At 45.8% G+C, this 18,980-nt stretch overlaps 2 protein-coding genes across 2 annotated transcripts; both read left to right on the top strand.

Annotated features, from left to right (window-relative positions):
* The first annotated feature begins 4,442 nt into the window (after positions 1-4,442).
* LOC124649159 (GDT1-like protein 4) lies at positions 4,443-7,793 on the top strand. The gene is made up of 9 exons (XM_047188828.1): positions 4,443-4,526; positions 4,623-4,679; positions 4,782-4,898; positions 5,012-5,110; positions 5,219-5,291; positions 6,664-6,743; positions 7,041-7,124; positions 7,364-7,423; positions 7,510-7,793. The coding sequence occupies exons 1-9, from the start codon at positions 4,443-4,445 to the stop codon at positions 7,696-7,698; spliced, it is 843 nt and encodes a 280-aa protein (XP_047044784.1). The 3' UTR covers positions 7,699-7,793.
* A 5,760-nt stretch (positions 7,794-13,553) lies between these two features.
* On the top strand, positions 13,554-18,199 carry LOC124649148 (ubiquitin carboxyl-terminal hydrolase 45-like). The gene is made up of 4 exons (XM_047188817.1): positions 13,554-14,781; positions 15,048-15,530; positions 15,684-16,002; positions 17,615-18,199. Exons 1-4 carry the CDS (start codon positions 13,554-13,556, stop codon positions 17,844-17,846), a joined length of 2,262 nt encoding a protein of 753 aa, XP_047044773.1. The 3' UTR covers positions 17,847-18,199.
* The last annotated feature ends 781 nt before the right edge of the window (positions 18,200-18,980 follow it).

The raw sequence follows: 18,980 nt of genomic DNA, 5'->3' as shown, positions 1-18,980 counted from the left end.
TGAAGCCTAAGAATGAGAGACCTTGCTGTGATACCAATTGAAAGGACACGGATGTCGCCTAGAGGGGGGTGAATAGGCGATTTAAAACTTTTACGAGATGGGCTTAACAAATGCGGAATAAAACTAGCGTTTACTTTGTCAAGCCCAAAGCCTATACTATTGTTCACCTATGTGCACCAACAACTTATTCTAAGCAATGGTTCACCTATGTGCACCAACAACTTATGCTAAGCAATACAAGCAAGTATGAGATAGCAAGATATATATAACTTCAAGCACGATGGCTATCACAAGGTAAAGTGCATAAGTAAAGAGCTCGGGTATAGAGATAACCGAGGCACGCGGGAGACGATGATTTATCCCGGAGTTCACACTCTTGCGAGTGCTAATCTCCGGTGGAGAGGTGCGGTTGCTTAGTGCTCCCGAACGCCACAAGAGGCTCACCTTGAGGTGTGGTTGCTCGATGCACACCAACGCCACAAAGGCCTCACCCCAAGATGCGGTACTCACACCACACACCGAACGCCACGAAGGCGCCTCACCTAAATCTCCGGTGACCCTCGCCACAAAGGCCTAGGTCACGGTTCCACTAAGGGATTTCCTTCGAGGCGGAAACCGGGCCTTACACAAAGATTGGGGCACACATCCACAACTTAATTGGAGGCTCCCAACAAATCGCCACAAAGGCCTCGAATCCGTCTAGGGTTCCAAGAACCCAAGAGTAACAACCTTCTTGCTTTCACCTCCACGAATCACCGTGGAGAACTCAAACCGATGCACCAAATGCAATGGCAAGAACACCACAAAGATGCTCAAGTCCTTCTCTCTCAAATTCCAACAAAGCTACAAAAGCTATTGGGGGAATAAGAGAGGAAGAACAAATAAGAAGGAGGAACACCAAATTTCTCCAAGATCTAGATCTAGTGGATTCCCCTCACAAAGAGAGGGATTTGATTGGTGAAGATGTAGATCTAGATCTCCTCTATCTTTCTCTCAAATGGATGCAAGAATCATTGGAGGGAGAGGAAGATAGCAAGCTCAAAGAAGGTCAACAATGGAGGCAAAACGAGCTCAAACCGACCAGGAACTTTGGGGAAGAAGACCCCCTTAAATAGGGGCCAAAATATCTGCCCGTTATGGTCAAAATCGCGTCCCAGCGGCAGTGCCGGAGTGCTCCCGGCGGCAGTGCCGGAGTGCTCCCAGCGGCACTGCCGGCCTCCCTGTTTATACCCAAACACCCGGTACGAAAACATTAAGAACTTTTGCATCCGGACTCCGATTTCGATGATCTTGGGCTCGTTGAAATCACAACAACGAGCTCTACAACAATATGCATAGAAACATCATAGTCCAGCAAAGTAGGATAGAAACAAATTAATAAAGGTTTTACCTATCTAAAAAAGGCAAACCGGTAAAACCTCCAACCTCGAAAACGCAACAAGTTGAGTTAGGAAACTCGGATTTAGGTGAAACCAATTTTGTTGTAAAGGGGATGACAAGAGCTACCCCACAAAGAGTGAAAAGCTTAAGAACAAGTGGGGTAGGTTTTTATATGTATTTTAGAGTGAAATCTCTCAATACGAGAAACCGAGAAAAACTCCAATATCGAAAACGCAACAAGTGATTCATGCGGAATCCGTTTTCGATGAACTAGAGCTTGTCATGAGAATAAGCACAAGCTCTAAAACACCATATGGATAAGATCCAAATAACAACCAAGAAAGATGATGCAAGGATGCAAAGGTTTGAGCTCTCCGAAGGATACGATCGAGTTACTCACTCGAGAGCCCTCTTGATAGTACGGCAACTAAACTATAAACCGGTCTCCAACTACACCATGAGACCGGTGAGAAAGAAACCCTATCAAGAGCAAACCTTAACCTTGAGTATTCCACTTGATCTTGATGATGACGATCTTGACCGCAACAAGATGGAACATCTTTCTTGATTGTGCTTGCTTGACGAAGTCTTGTGGATTGCTCCCCCATAATCCACCATGGGAGAGCTTCTTCTTCGGCACATCTTCACATATCCATGATCACCATATGGATGGCAAGCTTCAAGCAAATGATCTCTTAGAGATGGCTCATCTTGAACTTGCACATCATTTCTTCATTCTTCATCATGTTGATGTCTTGAAGTAACTTGAGGGCTCACTTCATCTTCATCTTCAAGACATACTTGACACTTGATATCCTTCATTAATTTCTTCTTATTGCAACCTTGAAGCCAACATATGGTTCAAGCATTGCCTATGGACAACACCTACAAATATAACTTAATGCAAACATTAGTCCATAGGGATTGTCATTAATTACCAAAACCACACATGGGGGGTCCATGCACTTTCAGTGGCGCACCTGGCGCGAGACCGAGAAGGATCCGAGGAGGAGGACGGGCTTCCTCGGTGACAGGGACTTCCCCTTCGGCCATCCACCAGCGCCTCGTCGTCGAACACGGCAGCCGCCAGCGCCTACACAGGACGACATCGACGTAGAGGAGTACAGCGAGGCGCTGGCCTACCACAACGAGGAGGCCAAGGACGATAGCGACGACTACGTTGCCTACATTTTCCAGGAATAGCGGTTGGTCATGGCGGAGGGCCGGAAGTTCGAATACCCGGAGGAGATGAGGTCGACCGATCGGTGCAGCCACCGCTGCCCCGGTACGCCACCGGCATCCTGCCGCCGTACCTCACGGAGGAAGAGGCCCTATGACGGATGCTCGAGGACTCAGCCACGCAACCGGTGCAACCGCCGCCTCTACCTCCGATGTACAACCCGTGAGGGCCTCCACGTCCACCACCGGTGTGGGCGGCGCCACCGCTAGCACCGGAGTGGCTGTTTAACCTCCACCTCCACCACCAGCGCGGGCGGCGCCGCCACCACCACCGGAGTGGGCTGCTCAACCTCCACCACCGGCCTGGGCTGCTCCACCTCCAGCACCGCCCGCGGCATCGGCATATGTTATGCCGCTTGCAAACTGGTCGTGGCCGATACCGGAGCTCGTCGTGATTGACAGCGACGACGACGCCCAGTGGGCGCAGCCGTTCGGTTTTAGGTTTTTTCCTTTCTTCTACTATATAAATTATGTTTTATGTTCAAAAAAATGCAAAGTCTAAAAAAATGCGTCATGCCGCTAGAGCCACCCCAATGCAAACGAACGCCGATCGATTTCGCCCATTTTAGCCGACGCAAACGGACGCACGCGGACATTTTGACCGTCCGAAATGAGTCCGGAGATGCCTTTAGAGTAGGGTTAAAAATGAAACGGAACGAATGGAAACATGTTTTATCGTTTTTGTTTCCCTCTATCTTGTCGGAATCAAAAATAGAATCGAAAACCCCGAAAACGAAATGAAAACGAAAATCATCGGATATGAATACATAATAGAAAACGGATATTTGCCACAAGATAATGCAGCATAATACCTTAATTTGTAGACTGAAAGACACACATAAATAAAAATAATAAGACAAGATATATCACTTAACTTCGATAAACGGCAATTCGACATAAAGTAACACACATAGTTTAACGGCTGCATGCACACGTAATTATACAAAGTGATTAGGGTTAGAGTAATTAGTGGATTTGATATGTGGCCAAGCCCAGTTTCATGTGTAAATGTAGGCCTAATAAATGCATGGACCTATCTAGATTATATTTCCGGAAATTTTCCGTATTTATATTTCCGGAATGTCTTCTGCCGTTTCCCTTTCCGATGGAAAGGGCTCCCTCGTTTTCTTTTCCGTTTCCTTTATAATTTGACCGTTTCCGTTTCTTTTCCTCCAAATACCGCTTCCTTTTTCGTATTTGGCCCTCTATTTTCTTTTTCTTCGGAAACAGAAGAAAAATTTCTTTTTACTTTTAACCCTACTTTAGAGTGGTGGTTGGGACTGGGGAGTCGGTCAAAGTTAGGGTGAATTCAACCCCCAAGCCCAAGACTGCGACACCCGGAGAAGGAGGAGAAAACAAATCAAATCAAACACATGCGTCGCCAGACTCCAATGGCGCGACCTTTGTTCTTGAAGCCATCGTTTTTGCAAGTGCACACATAAGCACGTCAGCGCACCCAGAGAAACGCGCTATTTTCTTCCGCGGGTGAGGAACTTGGGCCGAAGGTGCGATTTTTCTACCCAAGTTCACGCGTTTCATACGCCGCCGGCCGCCGCCGGGGAGGAGCCTGTGCTTTGGCGTGACACCGGCGGCCGGTGGGTGAGTGGGCGGCGCCTGGGTGACACGGGCACACGGCGCGAGCTAGGTACCGTCAGTGGCCGGTCCACTCCACCACACAAGCAAGACGGGCCTGTTTTTAAGTCGCCCAGCCGCCCCACGCCGCACGCGGGCTGCCCCAACCCCAAGACCCAGATCCCGCGCCGGTACTACTTGCCGACGCCCCCTCCGCCAGGCCGATCCCCTCTCCCCGTTCGGCCGATCCGATGGCTGCCCGCGCCTCCACCCTCCTCCTCCTGCTCGCCATCGCCGTCTCCGCCCCTCTCCTCGCCTCCGCCGCCGGGGACCAGGTCAGCGCTCCTCCCTTCTCGGCTCTCCCCTCCGTTCCCTGTTTTTTCGACCGTCAAGTTCCCCTGGAACTCTGAGTTTTGTTCTCCTCTCTCCAGGGCGTGGAGGATGGCGCCGCCGGGAACGCCACCGTCCGCCTCGACCGCCGAACCAAGGTCAGCTCACGCCCTCTTCCGTAACACTACCCCTGTTTTTTTCTTTTTTCTTTTCGAGGGGGGTTGAGTCTCACCCCCAACGCATCTCCTGCCGCTTCTCAGATGTTCGTGCACACGGCGCGGGACGCCAACGACGGCGCGGCGTGGGCGGAGAAGGACGCGGAGCTGGGCCTCTTCGACGCCTTCTTCGCCAGCCTCTCCATGATTCTCGTCAGCGAGGTCAGCTCAACAATTCATCCCCGGATCCACACACTCGCTCCCTCCTCTGTGGATCCCCTTTCCTGCCCGTACTGTTTTACGCGCTTACTTACTCTATGCCTTGCTGGCTCAAGATTGGCGACGAGACGTTCATCATCGCGGCCCTCATGGCCATGCGCCACCCAAAGTCCATCGTGCTCTCCGGCGCCCTGTCCGCGCTGGTAGTCATGACGGTATGTGACGCTGCAGCTTTTTGCACTCATATAGCTTGGTTGCCAAACAATTCTAGTGTCACACTTTAGTCTTTACTACTAAACCTGCCTGTGGCTGTGCTGTTTTAGGTGCTGTCGACGGGGCTTGGCAGGATCGTCCCCAACTTGATATCCAGGAAGCACACCAACAGCGCAGCAACTGGTAAGACAACTAATATGACTGATAATCTATTGTCCATTGCATGCACAACATCTCTGGTGTTCATCGAAAGAAACGGCGAGCATTGATAAATGATTTACATCGACATTCTGGCATGATAATGATCACTGCAGCTACAGATGGTCTGCATTACCGGGAAACCAAACGGTTCAGCTAGACACGTTGTCAAATATAAGTTCAGACGCCCGATACCTGCATTCGCTAGAATCCTTTGGAATCGGCGTCTCTATACAAATACAAGCTTTCAAAGTCCCCCGAGTTTGATATCAAAGAAGCTAGGACTAATATTTTTGTTAGCTTACTGTCCATTATAGTATGGTTCAGTTTGACACATTATCACATATAAGTTCAGATGCCACAATCCTTAAAAAAAATCAGTGTCTAGAGAAATACGAGCTGTACAAATGCCCTTAATGCCGTAATTGTAGATATCCCACAGTCCACTGTTGAGTTATTTCTCTGTGGATCCAAGACAGCCTCTATATTAGAGGATAGATAAGTTGCATTAGGAACAAACCTCGAGTTTCTTTCAACCTTTATCGTGAATAATTGGTACAGGTACTGAACTTTTGTAGATCAACCACCAATTTTGTCGAAGGAATGCCCATGACCCTCCTTTACTGATATGTTAGAGTTCAGACTACACCCGGTATAGAAAATTATATATGGAATTACCACTGTATGCTACGAAACAGAACAAAGCAGCAGACATGAAACCAGGAGTTACCACTCCAAGCTCCAATCATTCAAAACCTCTGAAATTGATTTCCCTAACACAACCATTTTACGTTAGCTTGCTAATCTACCCCTTCCACAATGGTTGCAGTAAACCACAGTGCCCAGCAAGCAGCAGCAAAACCAAACCACAACACCCAAACTTTCATTTCATCAAATGCACCTCGTTCTCATATTCGTTACAAAAACAATTCAAAATATATCCATTGGGGGAAAATGATGGCAAAAAGTAGGAACTACGTTTTGTTACCATGGAAATATCCCATGATAGTAAGGCTGTTCAAACCTGGGCTCCTGAACTCTGCAAAACAATCGATCAAACTATTTGCCTTTTTATGAAACACCTGGTGTAAAACTAGTGGGACACCTTGAAGTTTTAAGGAGAGTCAACGGCACCAGTTTTACAAAAGTTGAGCAAACCGTGATTGAAAAGCCGGTACTAGTGAGCTTCCATGGTTCTTGTCATGCCATACTATATTGTTGGTTAGGCATATATATAGATATACTTTTAATCGTAAGTATGTATTGTGTGAAATATGTTCATTTTATCTCACTAGCACACAATTAATTCACCACTTTGTCTAATATCTGACATCCTCCATTTGTATTTGTGCTTCAGTCCTCTATATGTTCTTTGGGCTACGGTTGCTTTACATTGCTTGGAGGTCAGATTCAACGGCATCACAAGAAATAGAAGAAGTATGTACCTTTTCTTACACTACTCTTTACCTCTAAAGCTGTTTTTGTTTGTTTACCATGTGGAATGCAAATAATATGGGATTCTTTTGGATCGCAAATTCAATTTCTCGACATAATTCGACTACTGAAGAATAAACACCAATTCTGGTAGATAAACACTTCCTTTTGTGCCAACAGCGGTTTCAGTATCATTTGGAGATGCATACTATGTATTGGTGTCGGCTCTAACCTAATTTTTTTAATTGTTTGGTGTGGTAATTTAATCAGCTTATAATAGTTTAATTGCTTGATATACAGGTACAGGAAAAGCTGGAAGCGGGTCAAGGGAAATCCACATTTAGACGCATCTTTTCAAGATTCTGTACTCCTATTTTCCTGGAGGTACATTTCCCATTCTATTCTCATCCGCAATTTATATTTTCCCTGATAACTGTGTGTTCTAACGTGATGGAATTATATAGGATCGAGAAATTTTATAGTTCCCTTTTGAACCTTGCAAAGTATATTTCTGTTCACACCAATAGTTAATATACATTGTTCAATAAAATATATACCTTCGGTGACACTGCAATAGTGTGAGTGATATGCGCTTGATGTCTGCCTTATTTTCTATGATCCAGTCATTTGTGTTGACCTTCCTGGCTGAGTGGGGCGACCGGAGTCAGATAGCCACAATAGCGGTATGGCTTCCCTTTCAGAACCTACTTTCCCGACCTGTCCATGTTCAATCATATCCATTTTAACTTGATCATGTTTCAAAATGCAGCTGGCTACGCACAAGAATGCTGTAGGTGTGGCCGTAGGAGCAACGTTGGGGCACACCATCTGCACGTCATTCGCAGTGGTGGGCGGCAGCATGCTGGCGTCGAGGATATCTCAGGGCACAGTAGCCACCATTGGAGGCCTTCTCTTCTTAGGCTTCTCAGTATCATCATACTTCTACCCACCATTGTAACCGCACCCTGTGCTTCCTGCAGCAGTTCTTTCATTTGTTCGTACACTCCCTAACCCACGTCTCATCCTATTTATACCAGCATATGATGCTTGGCATACAGATATTTGTTGTACAACTATACACTGATATATGTCGAGTAGGGTATGTTCCTGCTAATATATACAAATTGTCACTATTTCAAGAAAGGGGGCGCTGCTGTTGAAGACGACCACGTCCTGAGGAACCTGACAACATTTCTTCAATAGCAATCTGTATAACTGGCTGTTCACCACTGTATAACATTGGTGTTACATCTAACTAAACTCTTAACGAACTAGCAATAATGGCTTGGCCGGCCGGCCGGCGAGCTAGTAGTTAAACCACCAGCGCCACCGCCCGATGATCTTGCCGACGTACGGGTGTTCATGCTTCCTGTAGTGGCACATGGAGGGGAACACGCCCATGATGTGATTGCAATCTCTAAGCAGCACGTCCCCGACGAGCTTCTTCTCCCGCTTCTGCCATGGCGCCTCCTTGGTGGCGTGCCTCCCGGTGACGAGGAACATGTGGCCGTCCTGGAACAGGTACCGGCACCCGCCGGCGTCGACTCGGCAGAACCGCGCGTAGGGAGCGCTGCTGTTGAAGACGACCACATCCTGGAGGAAGTTGCCCATGTACCCCCACTTGCAGAGGATGGCGTAGTTGTTGGTCTGCGGCTGGAAGAAGGCGTGCTGCGGCTTGTAGGGGTCCAGGATGAAGTAGTGGAAGTACTCCCAGTTGCCCGAGTACGCGGCGCGGCAGCTCAGGATCATCTGCCCGCCGGTCATCGTGCTCAGCATCCCCACCGTGTGGTTCTGCTCCGGCGACGCCACCGCCACCTTGGGCTCCTGCGCGTGCGGCGACAGCATGCCCACGAAGATCACGATGGACGGGATGGCCACGAACACGAACGGAATCGAGATGATCGTCAGTCGCCGGAACAGATCCTTCTTCTTGTCCTCCATCAATCTCCTAACTAGCTAACTTAGGTTTCTTCTTCTCCTCCTCCTCTCTTCAAGATTGGTAATTCCTCTGAACGAATGTGTGGTTGATGAGGCGCTGCAGAATTTAGCAACTGCCCTGCACAGCAACGTGCAAACGTGATGTATTCGTCGATGCTCGCAGAGTGGTGCTTATATTTAGACTTCAGAAGAAGTGGGGAGCCTATTATTAGACCATGCATCATATGCGTTCGGCAAAACAAAAAAAAGTTAGCTCCCTCCAAGTGAACATGGCATGATGGAATCCGAATTCATAAAAAAAGTCAAGTTCAATCCTTGCATTGGAAGATAGCTATACGAAGGACATCGATTACATCTTCCAAAATGGTTGTTCAATCTCGGAACCATAAACTGCATTCTGTGCTAAAATAGCTTATTTTTTAAATGGAGACAAAAGCTTTGTGCCCCAATCTATTACCAGTTAAGAAAAAGGTAATTACCCAGTTAATTAATTAACGAAAAATGGGAGATGGCTACACCAAACAACATCCAATACATCTTCCAAGCTTGAATGGATGGAGATATGACCGAGATATGCAAACAAGCAATTCATGAACATTGATGCAATTAGCTTGAAGCATGCAATCTGCAACACGTACCTGCAAATCCGATTTGGCCGGAACGGAACACACACAGGGGGAGCTCCGCTTGGTTTGTATGTCTTGCGGCGGAGGACGGGGATAGGCTCACCGGCTCGGGGGAAGAAATTGGGGAATGGAGGACGGGGATAGGCTCACCGGCTCGTTGGCTTCGTTGCTGGCGCTGTTTTGAAGGAGAGGACGGAATGGAAGCGTGCATGGAAAAGAAATGGTGATTATATAGGCTGTTCTCTTTTCCCAAGACAACAGATGGGGCCGTTGCACTATGAAGAATTTTCTTATCTTTTTAGATAACTCAGTATGAAGAAAACCTATTTCACTGTTTGGCTGTATAGGGCGTCTCTCTGTTCTGGATATTCATCTTATTTTTCCTATACGAAGCGGTGTTCGATATCGCAGTGTTACATGCTAATTATATATGATATCCAGCGGAAAATTTGAACATATCTGTAGACGATATAATGTACTCTTACTATGCTTACTGGTTGAATGCCTGAGTTTTTTTTTTGAAATCGGTTGAATGCCTGAGTTGCTATGTATATGTAAGTACGAACGTCATGTATCATAACTTCATGAGGTTATACCGTTTAAAAACCTTTTTCAAACACGAATTAAATAGTACAATTTCTATAGCAGGAACCCATGTTTTATATGTCAAAGTGATGATCAAAGTTTAACCTCAAAATGTGTACGCGCAACATAAAAAAGACGGAGCGAGTGCTTCGTGTTTTTTTGGCTTGACATTTGAGTTTTAGCGGGATGAAAATCTTCTCCTTGTAAGATCGACATGCACGTCGAAAAACTAAGGATGGTATTATTCAGAAATTCAATTCGGCATATGGGAGCATATGCTCCTACCACCGAGAACATGGAAGTATTATTATTTTTTTCCTTTACAGGAGAAGGATAGTATTGTTCATCCGGACACTTCAAACGACCTGCACTTCGTTGGTCCTCGCAAGCGCATGATACAAAGATCTAGGATTCCCCCACAACATGGCTATAAGATAATGTCATGTTATCTATAGTTAGCTTATAACTAATATATATACTACTCCTATTCTTATATTGGTATATGATCCACCTATTCTTATAAAGTGCTTAGGAGCACGTGTTGCAGCTGGCTAATACATGAGAGTCCACTCCCACATTTTTCATGCCTCTCACACCGGAGAGGGAGGGGGCGAGACGAGGAGGAAGAAGCGGTGGTTGGCGCGATTGGCAGCCATCTACGACCACTTCTGGTCAGTGATCACACCGGAGGAGTGCAGCGACCCGCGATGGGACCCCAACAAAAACATTGTGTGGTCGACCTTCTTCACCCGGCATCGCGAGGATAGGATCGCCGTGTACGACGGTAACGGGCCGCTGCCGGACAAATGCAACTCCGAGGGGCGGCGGCGGTGGTGGAGCGCCCCTAGGAGGAACCTCACCTAGGTCCTCAACCACATCGGCGGCGGGAACAACCCGCCGCTCACAATGCAACCACCACAACCGCACACCACCAGGAAGGGAGGTGGGAACGGTGCTGCCAGCAGACGTCATCATCCTCACGCTCCTCCCCCTCCCCCGCCTGCTACTCGCCCTACTCGACGTTGTCTCCCCGCCTCCTCGTGCCGGTGAAGCAGGAGCCCAACGAGCGCCCTCGCAGGCGTGCGTGCGGCATCGTCATCCCCAGACGCCGCATGCCTTCTCCTCCCCGCGCCCACCTGCAGCCGAAGCGCCAGGCAACGGAGTGGACGCCGCGGCCACAGTACAAGTCGGCGACCCTCGAGCTGAAGGTGGCGGAGGACCCGGAACAGGATCGCCACCTAGCGGGTCAACGAGCGGGCCTCATTCGAGGAAACAGACGAGTTCCTCGAGCAGTTGTCGGTGGCAAAGCACCACCGCGAGGAGGCCGAGCGCGCACGCCGCCTCGGCTTGTTAATAAAAAAAAAGTCCGTGAGCATTAGATTTAGGGCTAGATATTTGTAGACTGGTAGGCCTGGATTCGGGCGTCTCTCTTTTTTTTTTGGACGATGCTAGCCGTCGGTCGGCCGAAAAAGTTTGAAAAATCGGTCGTGGGCCCAAGCACCCATAGGAAAGAAGCAGCAATACGCGTCATGTCGCTTTCAGCTGCAATGCATTTCTTTTCCCTGTATGGATGGAACCCACTGCACGTGCACGTCAGCTATAGCCTACAGGAATCACCGTTCGATTTTCTTAGGCTGATCTTCTCATATTTACAGCAAAAAGCTACCGTATAGGAAGATCTATATCAAAATAAGTATTGCAACAAAATTTATCACCTACGTGTTCAAAAAATACACTATTCGACAAATCATCGCAAGAAAAAGTTGGTTAAGCAATAAATTATTACTATAATTTGATTTACAACAAAAGTAATTAATAATTTTAACAAAAGTCGCAAACGACCACACCAAAAACCGCAGACTATTACCACACAAAATTCATATATTTGCAAACAATGCAAAGTGGTCAAGAAATAATTAATTTTTTACATATTGAATTACAATAAAATTAACCAACTATTTATACAAAAGTCAAAAATGATTACAACAAAAAATTCATATGTTTACAAAAAATTCAAAAGTGGTCAAGCAACAATTAGTATGCTACGGATTGAATTACAATAAAAATCACTAACTATTTGTACAAAAGTAAAAAATGATTACAACAAAAAGTTCATATGTTTACAAAAAATTCAAAAGTGGTCAAGCAACAATTAGTTTGCTACGGATGAATTACAATAAAAATCACTAACTATTTGTACAAAAGTAATAAACGATTACAATAAAAATCCATATGTTTGCAAACAATTCAAATGTGGTCAAGCAATAATTAATTTGCTTTATATTTAATTACAACAAAAATTATCAAATATTTTTTACAAAAAATGCAAGTCATTACAACAAAAATCCATATGTTATCGGCGACATCATCGGTACCATCTCCCTGGTTGTCGCAATCATCGGGGACATCGTCCCATAGTCGAGGGCATGGTTAGTGGTGTTGTTCCTAACATCGGTGGTATCGGTGGCATGGTCAGCGACACCGGCGTTATCGACGACACTGTCAGTGGCGCAAGGCGGCACGACTACACAGAATCAGAGTGCGCGACCGACGGAGTGCCGAGCGGCGACAAGGGAATGCTAGCCTCTTAGTCTACATCTTTTACAGCCCATACGCTAGTACATATCAAGTAAGCATGACCCAAAAATGGCAGCAGCTGTGGATGCAACCCACGTGAGTAAGCGTGCATGAGTAGAAAAAAAATAGATCCAACAGCTGTGGGCTAAACGAGAGACTAGGCTAGATACGGCAGTGCATGCTCGGCCCATGAAGGAACGGAAAGTGCTCACGAACTGCTGTTGCGCGCGGGTCAAAGAGATTAAGAAGAGAGCGCGCGACAAGTGAGAGCAACCGATCGATCGGTCGCCCGAATACGAGCATTTTCCTTTTTTTTTGAACATAAAAGTTTATTCATTTTTTATGTTAAAAAAAAAACACTTCCCCATATATAGGGAGTTCGTTGCAACAAACACTTCCCCATATATACAGCCCAAACCCAGCCGCCTCCCTCCCCGCCGCCTCTCCCATCCCTGCTCCACCCCAGCCTCGTCGCCGACGCCGCTGCTGCTCCGAGCGCTCTCTCCCTCGCCGTCCACCGGTAAGTCTCGTCCCCTCCCCTTCCCCCCTCGCGACCCCGCCCCGCCGCGTCGCTGCTGGGCGCTCGGTTGCTCGAACCTTGATCGCCCGGCGCGCGGTGGGTTCCTCTATCGGCTCACGAATCCAATCCGCGGCGCCGCCGCTTCTTTGCGCGTGTCCCCGCCATGGAATTTTCGATCTCGCCTTGTCTTGTGGGGGCGGAGTATCTCCTTGTCCTCCGCGCGCGTCTTTCGCGTTCTCGGCTTGCTTTCCCAACCTAACCTGGGGAGTTCGTGATGCTCGCCACCGGAATTTTCGAGTTCATCGTGCCTTGCTGGTGGTGTTTTCCTCATGTAATCCGGCATTTCCGCGCTCGTGGTTACTTTTCCGCCCTAGGCCGCGAACTTCTCGGTTGTCGTTCGATTTCATATCCTGTGGCTAATGCCTGCCTGATGCTCGCCTGAATGTTCGGATCTGTCTGTTGGCATCTCGTAGCAGTTTCTCTTGGTTGGTTCTTAGATTGGCTTGTTTCTTGGACGGATTTAAGTGCTCATTACTGTTGTTTCTTCGTTTCCAGGCGGCAGGCGTGATGGGGCAGGAGAAGAGGAAGACGCCCTCCGCGGAGGAGGCGACCGAGCACCCGCACAAGTCGCCGCGCCTGGACGCTGCTTCTGCGGTCGAGGCGCCGCCGGAGTTGGGCCATCCACCATCGCCAGAGGATGGGGAGTCGACAACGGGCGACGACAGTACCTACGACATCGGATCGTGCGAGCACTTATTCAGCGACAGCGAGCAGCTGGGTGAGATGGCGCGTCATCTCAAGGCCGCCGCCCGCAAGCCCCCTGCCTGCGAGCATGACTCGTGCAATGGAGCTGCTGGGATGATGATGGCGTGCACGGAGTGCCCCTATACTTTCTGCGCTGGGGAGAAGGGCGACAGGGAAAATCCGCAGGGACACGCCGCCTGGCATGCCGCCAGTGACCAGCACTGGGTTGCTATGTGGTGCGATGAGCCGTCTAAGGGCTACTGCTTCCAGTGTGGACTCACCCTGGTGCTCGGTCAGAACAAGGTGAACGAAGATGATTATCCAGTGGTGCCCAGAACTAACAAGGATGAGCGGGAAATGGTAGCCAGCTATGTAGAGGATTTTTTGGCAAGGTTCCGCAGAAGTATAACGGTTGATTGGGAAGGGATGCTCAGAAGTGTAAAGGTTGATTGGGAAAGGGTGCGCAGTGATGCGATTGATCGGTGGGGAGTAATTAGTGCGTTGGATTGCTTGGAAATGGTGGCCGGCGATGATCATGTTATCAGAAGGATGCCGAATCTTGGGAAGACATGCTACATGAATGCATCGTTGCAGTGCCTCCTTGCGCTTGGTAAGCTGAGGACAATGATCTTAAGTCCGGATGCTCGGTTGGGGGACACTGGCCTGCACCTCAAGGAGTTGTTTGTGGAGACGAGCAGTGGAAATAATGCCACACACATGCTGGACCCAAAGATGATATTGGAAGATATGTGGTCGCTTTATCCCAAGATATTCAAGCCCAATGATGTGTGCGACAGCCATGAGTTCCTTTCATCCTTGTGCAATGCTTTGGATAGTGAGGTGGAGCAGCTAAACAAGTTGCATATCGTGCAAGGGGGTGATGATGCACTGTTCCCTACATTTGGCAATTCCATTTTCAGGTGCGAGCTGCTTCAGACCATTTCCTGCAAAAGTTGCTCACATGATGAAGTTACGCATCACGCAGTCCATGGCCTCCAACTGTCAGTGCCATCAAAGGACTCTCCAGCCAGAATCAAGCCTTCGCAAGTTGGTAAGTCTATGTTCAAATAACATTAAACCCTTTGGGATAGCTACATATAATAGGGCTTGACGTGGCAAGGTGTTCGCTATAGTGTAGTATTTCGAGTTGCCATTAGATATAGCTAAGGGCGTTGAGTCCTTATCTTCATACAGTGAGAGTTACTCCAAATGGTTGGTTACCTTAAATATGTATGTAGATTCTAAATATGGAAAGTATGAGGATTTGTGGTTGCATAATGAAGATAATAATAAATCCTTGTATGCTTGAATCTGCAGATTCTACTGAAGTGAAGGATACTATACGTGGTTGTCTGGATACTGAGAAGAATCATGTACCAACAGGGGCCGTTGAAGTGCCAATAAAACCTTTCGATTTCATTACTATGTTGCTTGGTTGTGACTTTGATGAAATGGAGGAATCAACAGAAGATTCTCACAATACAGAAGATATGTTGCTTGGTTGTGACTTTGATGAAATGGAGGAATCAACAGAAGATTCTCACAATACAGAAGATAAGGAGAAAGCTCATGATTTGTCAGAACATTTGAACTCTCCTGCCTCGATTGAGGACTGCCTGACACTGTTTTCGCATGCCCTGACGAATTGTAAGAACTGTTCCAAGGTTGCTGCTCACCTGCCAGAAACCAATGGAAGTAAAAATGTTGAACCAATCATGGCAAGTACCAATCTAAATACAACTGTTGATGGAGATCAGACTGAACTGTCAGACAGGGAAACATCCCCAAGTGAGCGATCTAGTGACTTAAGAAGCTTATCTGTAGAATCTCCAAGTTGGCAACCATATCGTTCAGATTCACATCATCTAGTTTTACTCTCTGAGGGCATGACTTCTGAAGAAATCACTTCAGGGAAGTGCTGTGGTGAAATTGACTTGGCCTCTTGCAGCACAGCCAATGAAAAAGCTGAAAGTCACGAAAGTGTTAAAGAAGCTTCACCTAGTTGCCTTACAACTGATGAACAGACTGACCTGCTGAGTGCTCAGGATATTCAGGATAACAGCACTCAAAAACAGGACAGTGGAAAGCAAGTGGTGGAACAACAAAATAACCAGACAGATGGTATTAGTGGTGCAACTCAAACACAATTGATTAGCAAGCTGCCACCTGTACTAACCATTCAACTGCAGAGATATGCGCCTGATCGTTCTAAATTGAGTGAGCGTGTGAGCTTTAAGGAGATTCTTCATCTAGGACCATTCATGGACCCCAGGTATTGATTTCGGACAGTTCTACGCAGTAGTATCTAATACCTTTCTTGTTGCCAGTTCCTTTAAGTTCTTGATCTTCAGAAATACAGTAACTGTTTTACTTCATAGTTCGCTTTTAATAGATTTAAGAGTATAACTTCACTTAGCAAAATCCAAAAGCTTTTAGAAGTCCCCGACATTGCAGGTGAAAGAACCATTGGGACTGTCCATTTTCCATTGTGCTATCTTTTTTTTTATCACTGGAAGACTAGCATGATTTATATTAAAGAAATGTGAATAAACAAACCAATGTTATAATTATAACACAAGCATATTCTCTTTATTCAGTAATTCAGTAATTATCAATGCAACAGATGGCCATTCCAGGAATACATTGCATTCACTGAACGACTGCAACAGCATAACAGTAAAGTGTGTAGGTACTCTAAAGTTGCAGCTGGCTAAACTGCATTTCCTCTAATGTAAGGCTATTATAGAACATGCATACTGTGTTAATTTGAGCCTTTGAACACACTTACCCATTTAGCCCTGTAGTCTTGCAGTCTCGTCTATTTCAGTAATTGATGAATAGTACTGTGTTAATTTGCGCCTTTGAACACGACTTACCCATTTAGCCCTGTAGTCTTGCGGTCTCATCTATTTCAGTAATCGATGAATAGCCATTGCTTGTCCAGGAGAAAGTTTTGGTGTGTCACTTCATCTCGTGCTTTACTAAATTACTATACTTGAACTTCTCTAATGGTTCAAAGCACTGTATAAGTTTCATGTCTATATTTTTGTGACTCTAGTGTGATATCAGCTGGACCATCAAAAATATATAGTCGTATTGAAAATGCATATGTAAGTTTGTAAAGAATCTTTTAGGTTCAGACTGACTTTTTCTCTAGGTTCATGCTAGCATTGCTTATTTGTCAGGACACAATAATTGTAAGCATAATTGAACTCTATGAAGGTATCATATAGATACTGCCGATGTATATAACAAAATGTTTATTTGTTGTCTATTAGAAAAAAACACGGTGACAATGTGAACGTTCTAATTGTACTGTGCTTTTAATTGTGATTTGAGTATCAACTGACTTTTAATGTTTAATCCCCCTAAAAAGAAAAAAATTGAGTGTTTAGCCTGATCAAGACCAGAACCCTGTACCATTAATCGAAACTTAAGATTTTTGTACATGATATCTTATTTGGATATTTTTTTTAGATGTACATGCTGTCTGCCACAAACACTCTGCTCACCGTGTCAGTGTGACCAAGACATGGTTATGTTTTAAAATTACCATCTCATGTTATGGTACTGTCTAACATTTTTGGTCTGTTGGCTAAGTATAATTCTGGTTTTATAATTTAAATGTTAGATGGTACAAACCTAATACCTTTCAGTAGCCTGCTAAAAATTATGAGATTTCATTTCTTGCACTTTCGGCTAGTACTTAGTAACTTCAGATGCAGCATATTGTTATTTTTATGTGATGGAGTTTTCTTATCAACAATGCAGCTTATTGTTTTCAAGAAAGACACGGCATTGTTTGTGCTCCAAATAATCTTCAGTTTCTTATTAACTTGAATTCTTGCATCTGGTTTGACTATTTAATTTCTTCTAATCTTCAGTTCTGAGGACAAAGAAAACTCCAGCTATCGTCTAGTTGGTGTCATTGAGCACCGTGGCCTCTGCTTGAACAGTGGACATTACATTGCTTATGTTAGGGCAAGTCGCAAGCAGCAGGGCAGTGGCCCTTCCTCTTGGGTTTTTGTAAGCGATTCCATCATCCAAAGAGTCACTCTAGAAGAAGTTCGCAGGTGCGACCCATACATTCTTTTCTATGAGAGGATAGATGACTGAGGCACCCACTAGCTATCCAAATGATGGATGGGCAATGAGAAAGGATGCAGAGGTTTGAGATTAGCAAGCATGACCACGTGTACATACTTAATAACATAGGGACATAGAATCGTGTGATGTTCAATTTTGTTGCTTCGGCCGAGTCTGCGGTAGTTGCACTTGGTGCAGCATATAGTGGGTACTCTGCTGGAGATAATTCAGCTAGTGTTGCTGGCCAGGTGATATTGGTAACACTCATTCGTTACCATTTTTGTTGTGGTCTATGAGAAATTTTGTGATTTTATGTTGTGTGTGGAAAAAAGCACCAACAGAGTTGTTTTTGTTTGAATGATTCTGAATGTGTAGGACACTGGAAAACATGGAACATACTTTTGTGATTCTCCAACTGATACACATGTTCAGATAACAGTTGATTGTTCTCACTTCTCAACATCTGTTTCTGTATTGTCTGTCTGCAGCATTGGTACCTTACATGCTCGGTTAACCAACCGTCGTGAGAAATTACAGGGATTGCAATTGTTAGTTGTCTTGAGAATCAAGAGGGGTAATACGGTTTATAACACACCGTGTACAAAGATAAAAGAGACATTTATAACACACAATCTGATCTCCCGTATGAATAAATCCAACATCTAAGAGCTTGTTTGCAACACATTTTCTCACAAAATAATGGTCAACCTTTATGTGTTTAGTACTTGTATGGAACAAAAGGTCTCCAAGACTGTCGCACCGTAAGCACGCAGTTTGAGTATGGTCAACTCTCAACTCCTTAAGTTTAGTCTGCACATATATAACCTCAGCATTAGCATTAGCATTAGCTAAGGATCGTGCTTGGCCTGAAAACTGTTGCACGTTTTCTAGGATATAAGATTAAAACAAAAAAATACGACAAGTACATCAGTGGGTCTCCTGTCGTCTGGAAAAACTACATCATAAGTGTTGTGTTAGATCTATGGTCTTGCGTCTAACTACATCTAATTTGGTTAATACTGTTTTAAGTTTAACTCACTGAGATTCCTGAATTTAGCTTAATATTCTCTTAACTGTTGTCCAATATGAGATGGTGGGTGCACGTTAACTGACATGCTTTATTGATAGAAAAGGCAACATCCAGCCTTCTTAAAGTCGGATATT

Source organism: Lolium rigidum, chromosome 1, assembly GCF_022539505.1.
Source record: "Lolium rigidum isolate FL_2022 chromosome 1, APGP_CSIRO_Lrig_0.1, whole genome shotgun sequence".
NCBI lineage: Eukaryota > Viridiplantae > Streptophyta > Magnoliopsida > Poales > Poaceae > Lolium > Lolium rigidum.
The sequence above is the reverse complement of the archived record's forward strand: the minus strand, read 5'-3'. Positions and strand labels throughout refer to the sequence as shown.

Coding starts and splice junctions, on each gene's coding strand:
- LOC124649148 (XM_047188817.1), top strand. CDS start 13,554: ATGGGGCAGGAGAAGAGGAAGACGCCCTCCGCGGAGGAGGCGACCGAG. Junction 14,782..15,047: donor AATCAAGCCTTCGCAAGTTG/GTAAGTCTATGT, acceptor TTGAATCTGCAG/ATTCTACTGAAGTGAAGGAT. Junction 16,003..17,614: donor GGACCATTCATGGACCCCAG/GTATTGATTTCG, acceptor TCTAATCTTCAG/TTCTGAGGACAAAGAAAACT.
- LOC124649159 (XM_047188828.1), top strand. CDS start 4,443: ATGGCTGCCCGCGCCTCCACCCTCCTCCTCCTGCTCGCCATCGCCGTC. Junction 5,111..5,218: donor CCGCGCTGGTAGTCATGACG/GTATGTGACGCT, acceptor GTGCTGTTTTAG/GTGCTGTCGACGGGGCTTGG. Junction 7,125..7,363: donor GTACTCCTATTTTCCTGGAG/GTACATTTCCCA, acceptor TCTATGATCCAG/TCATTTGTGTTGACCTTCCT.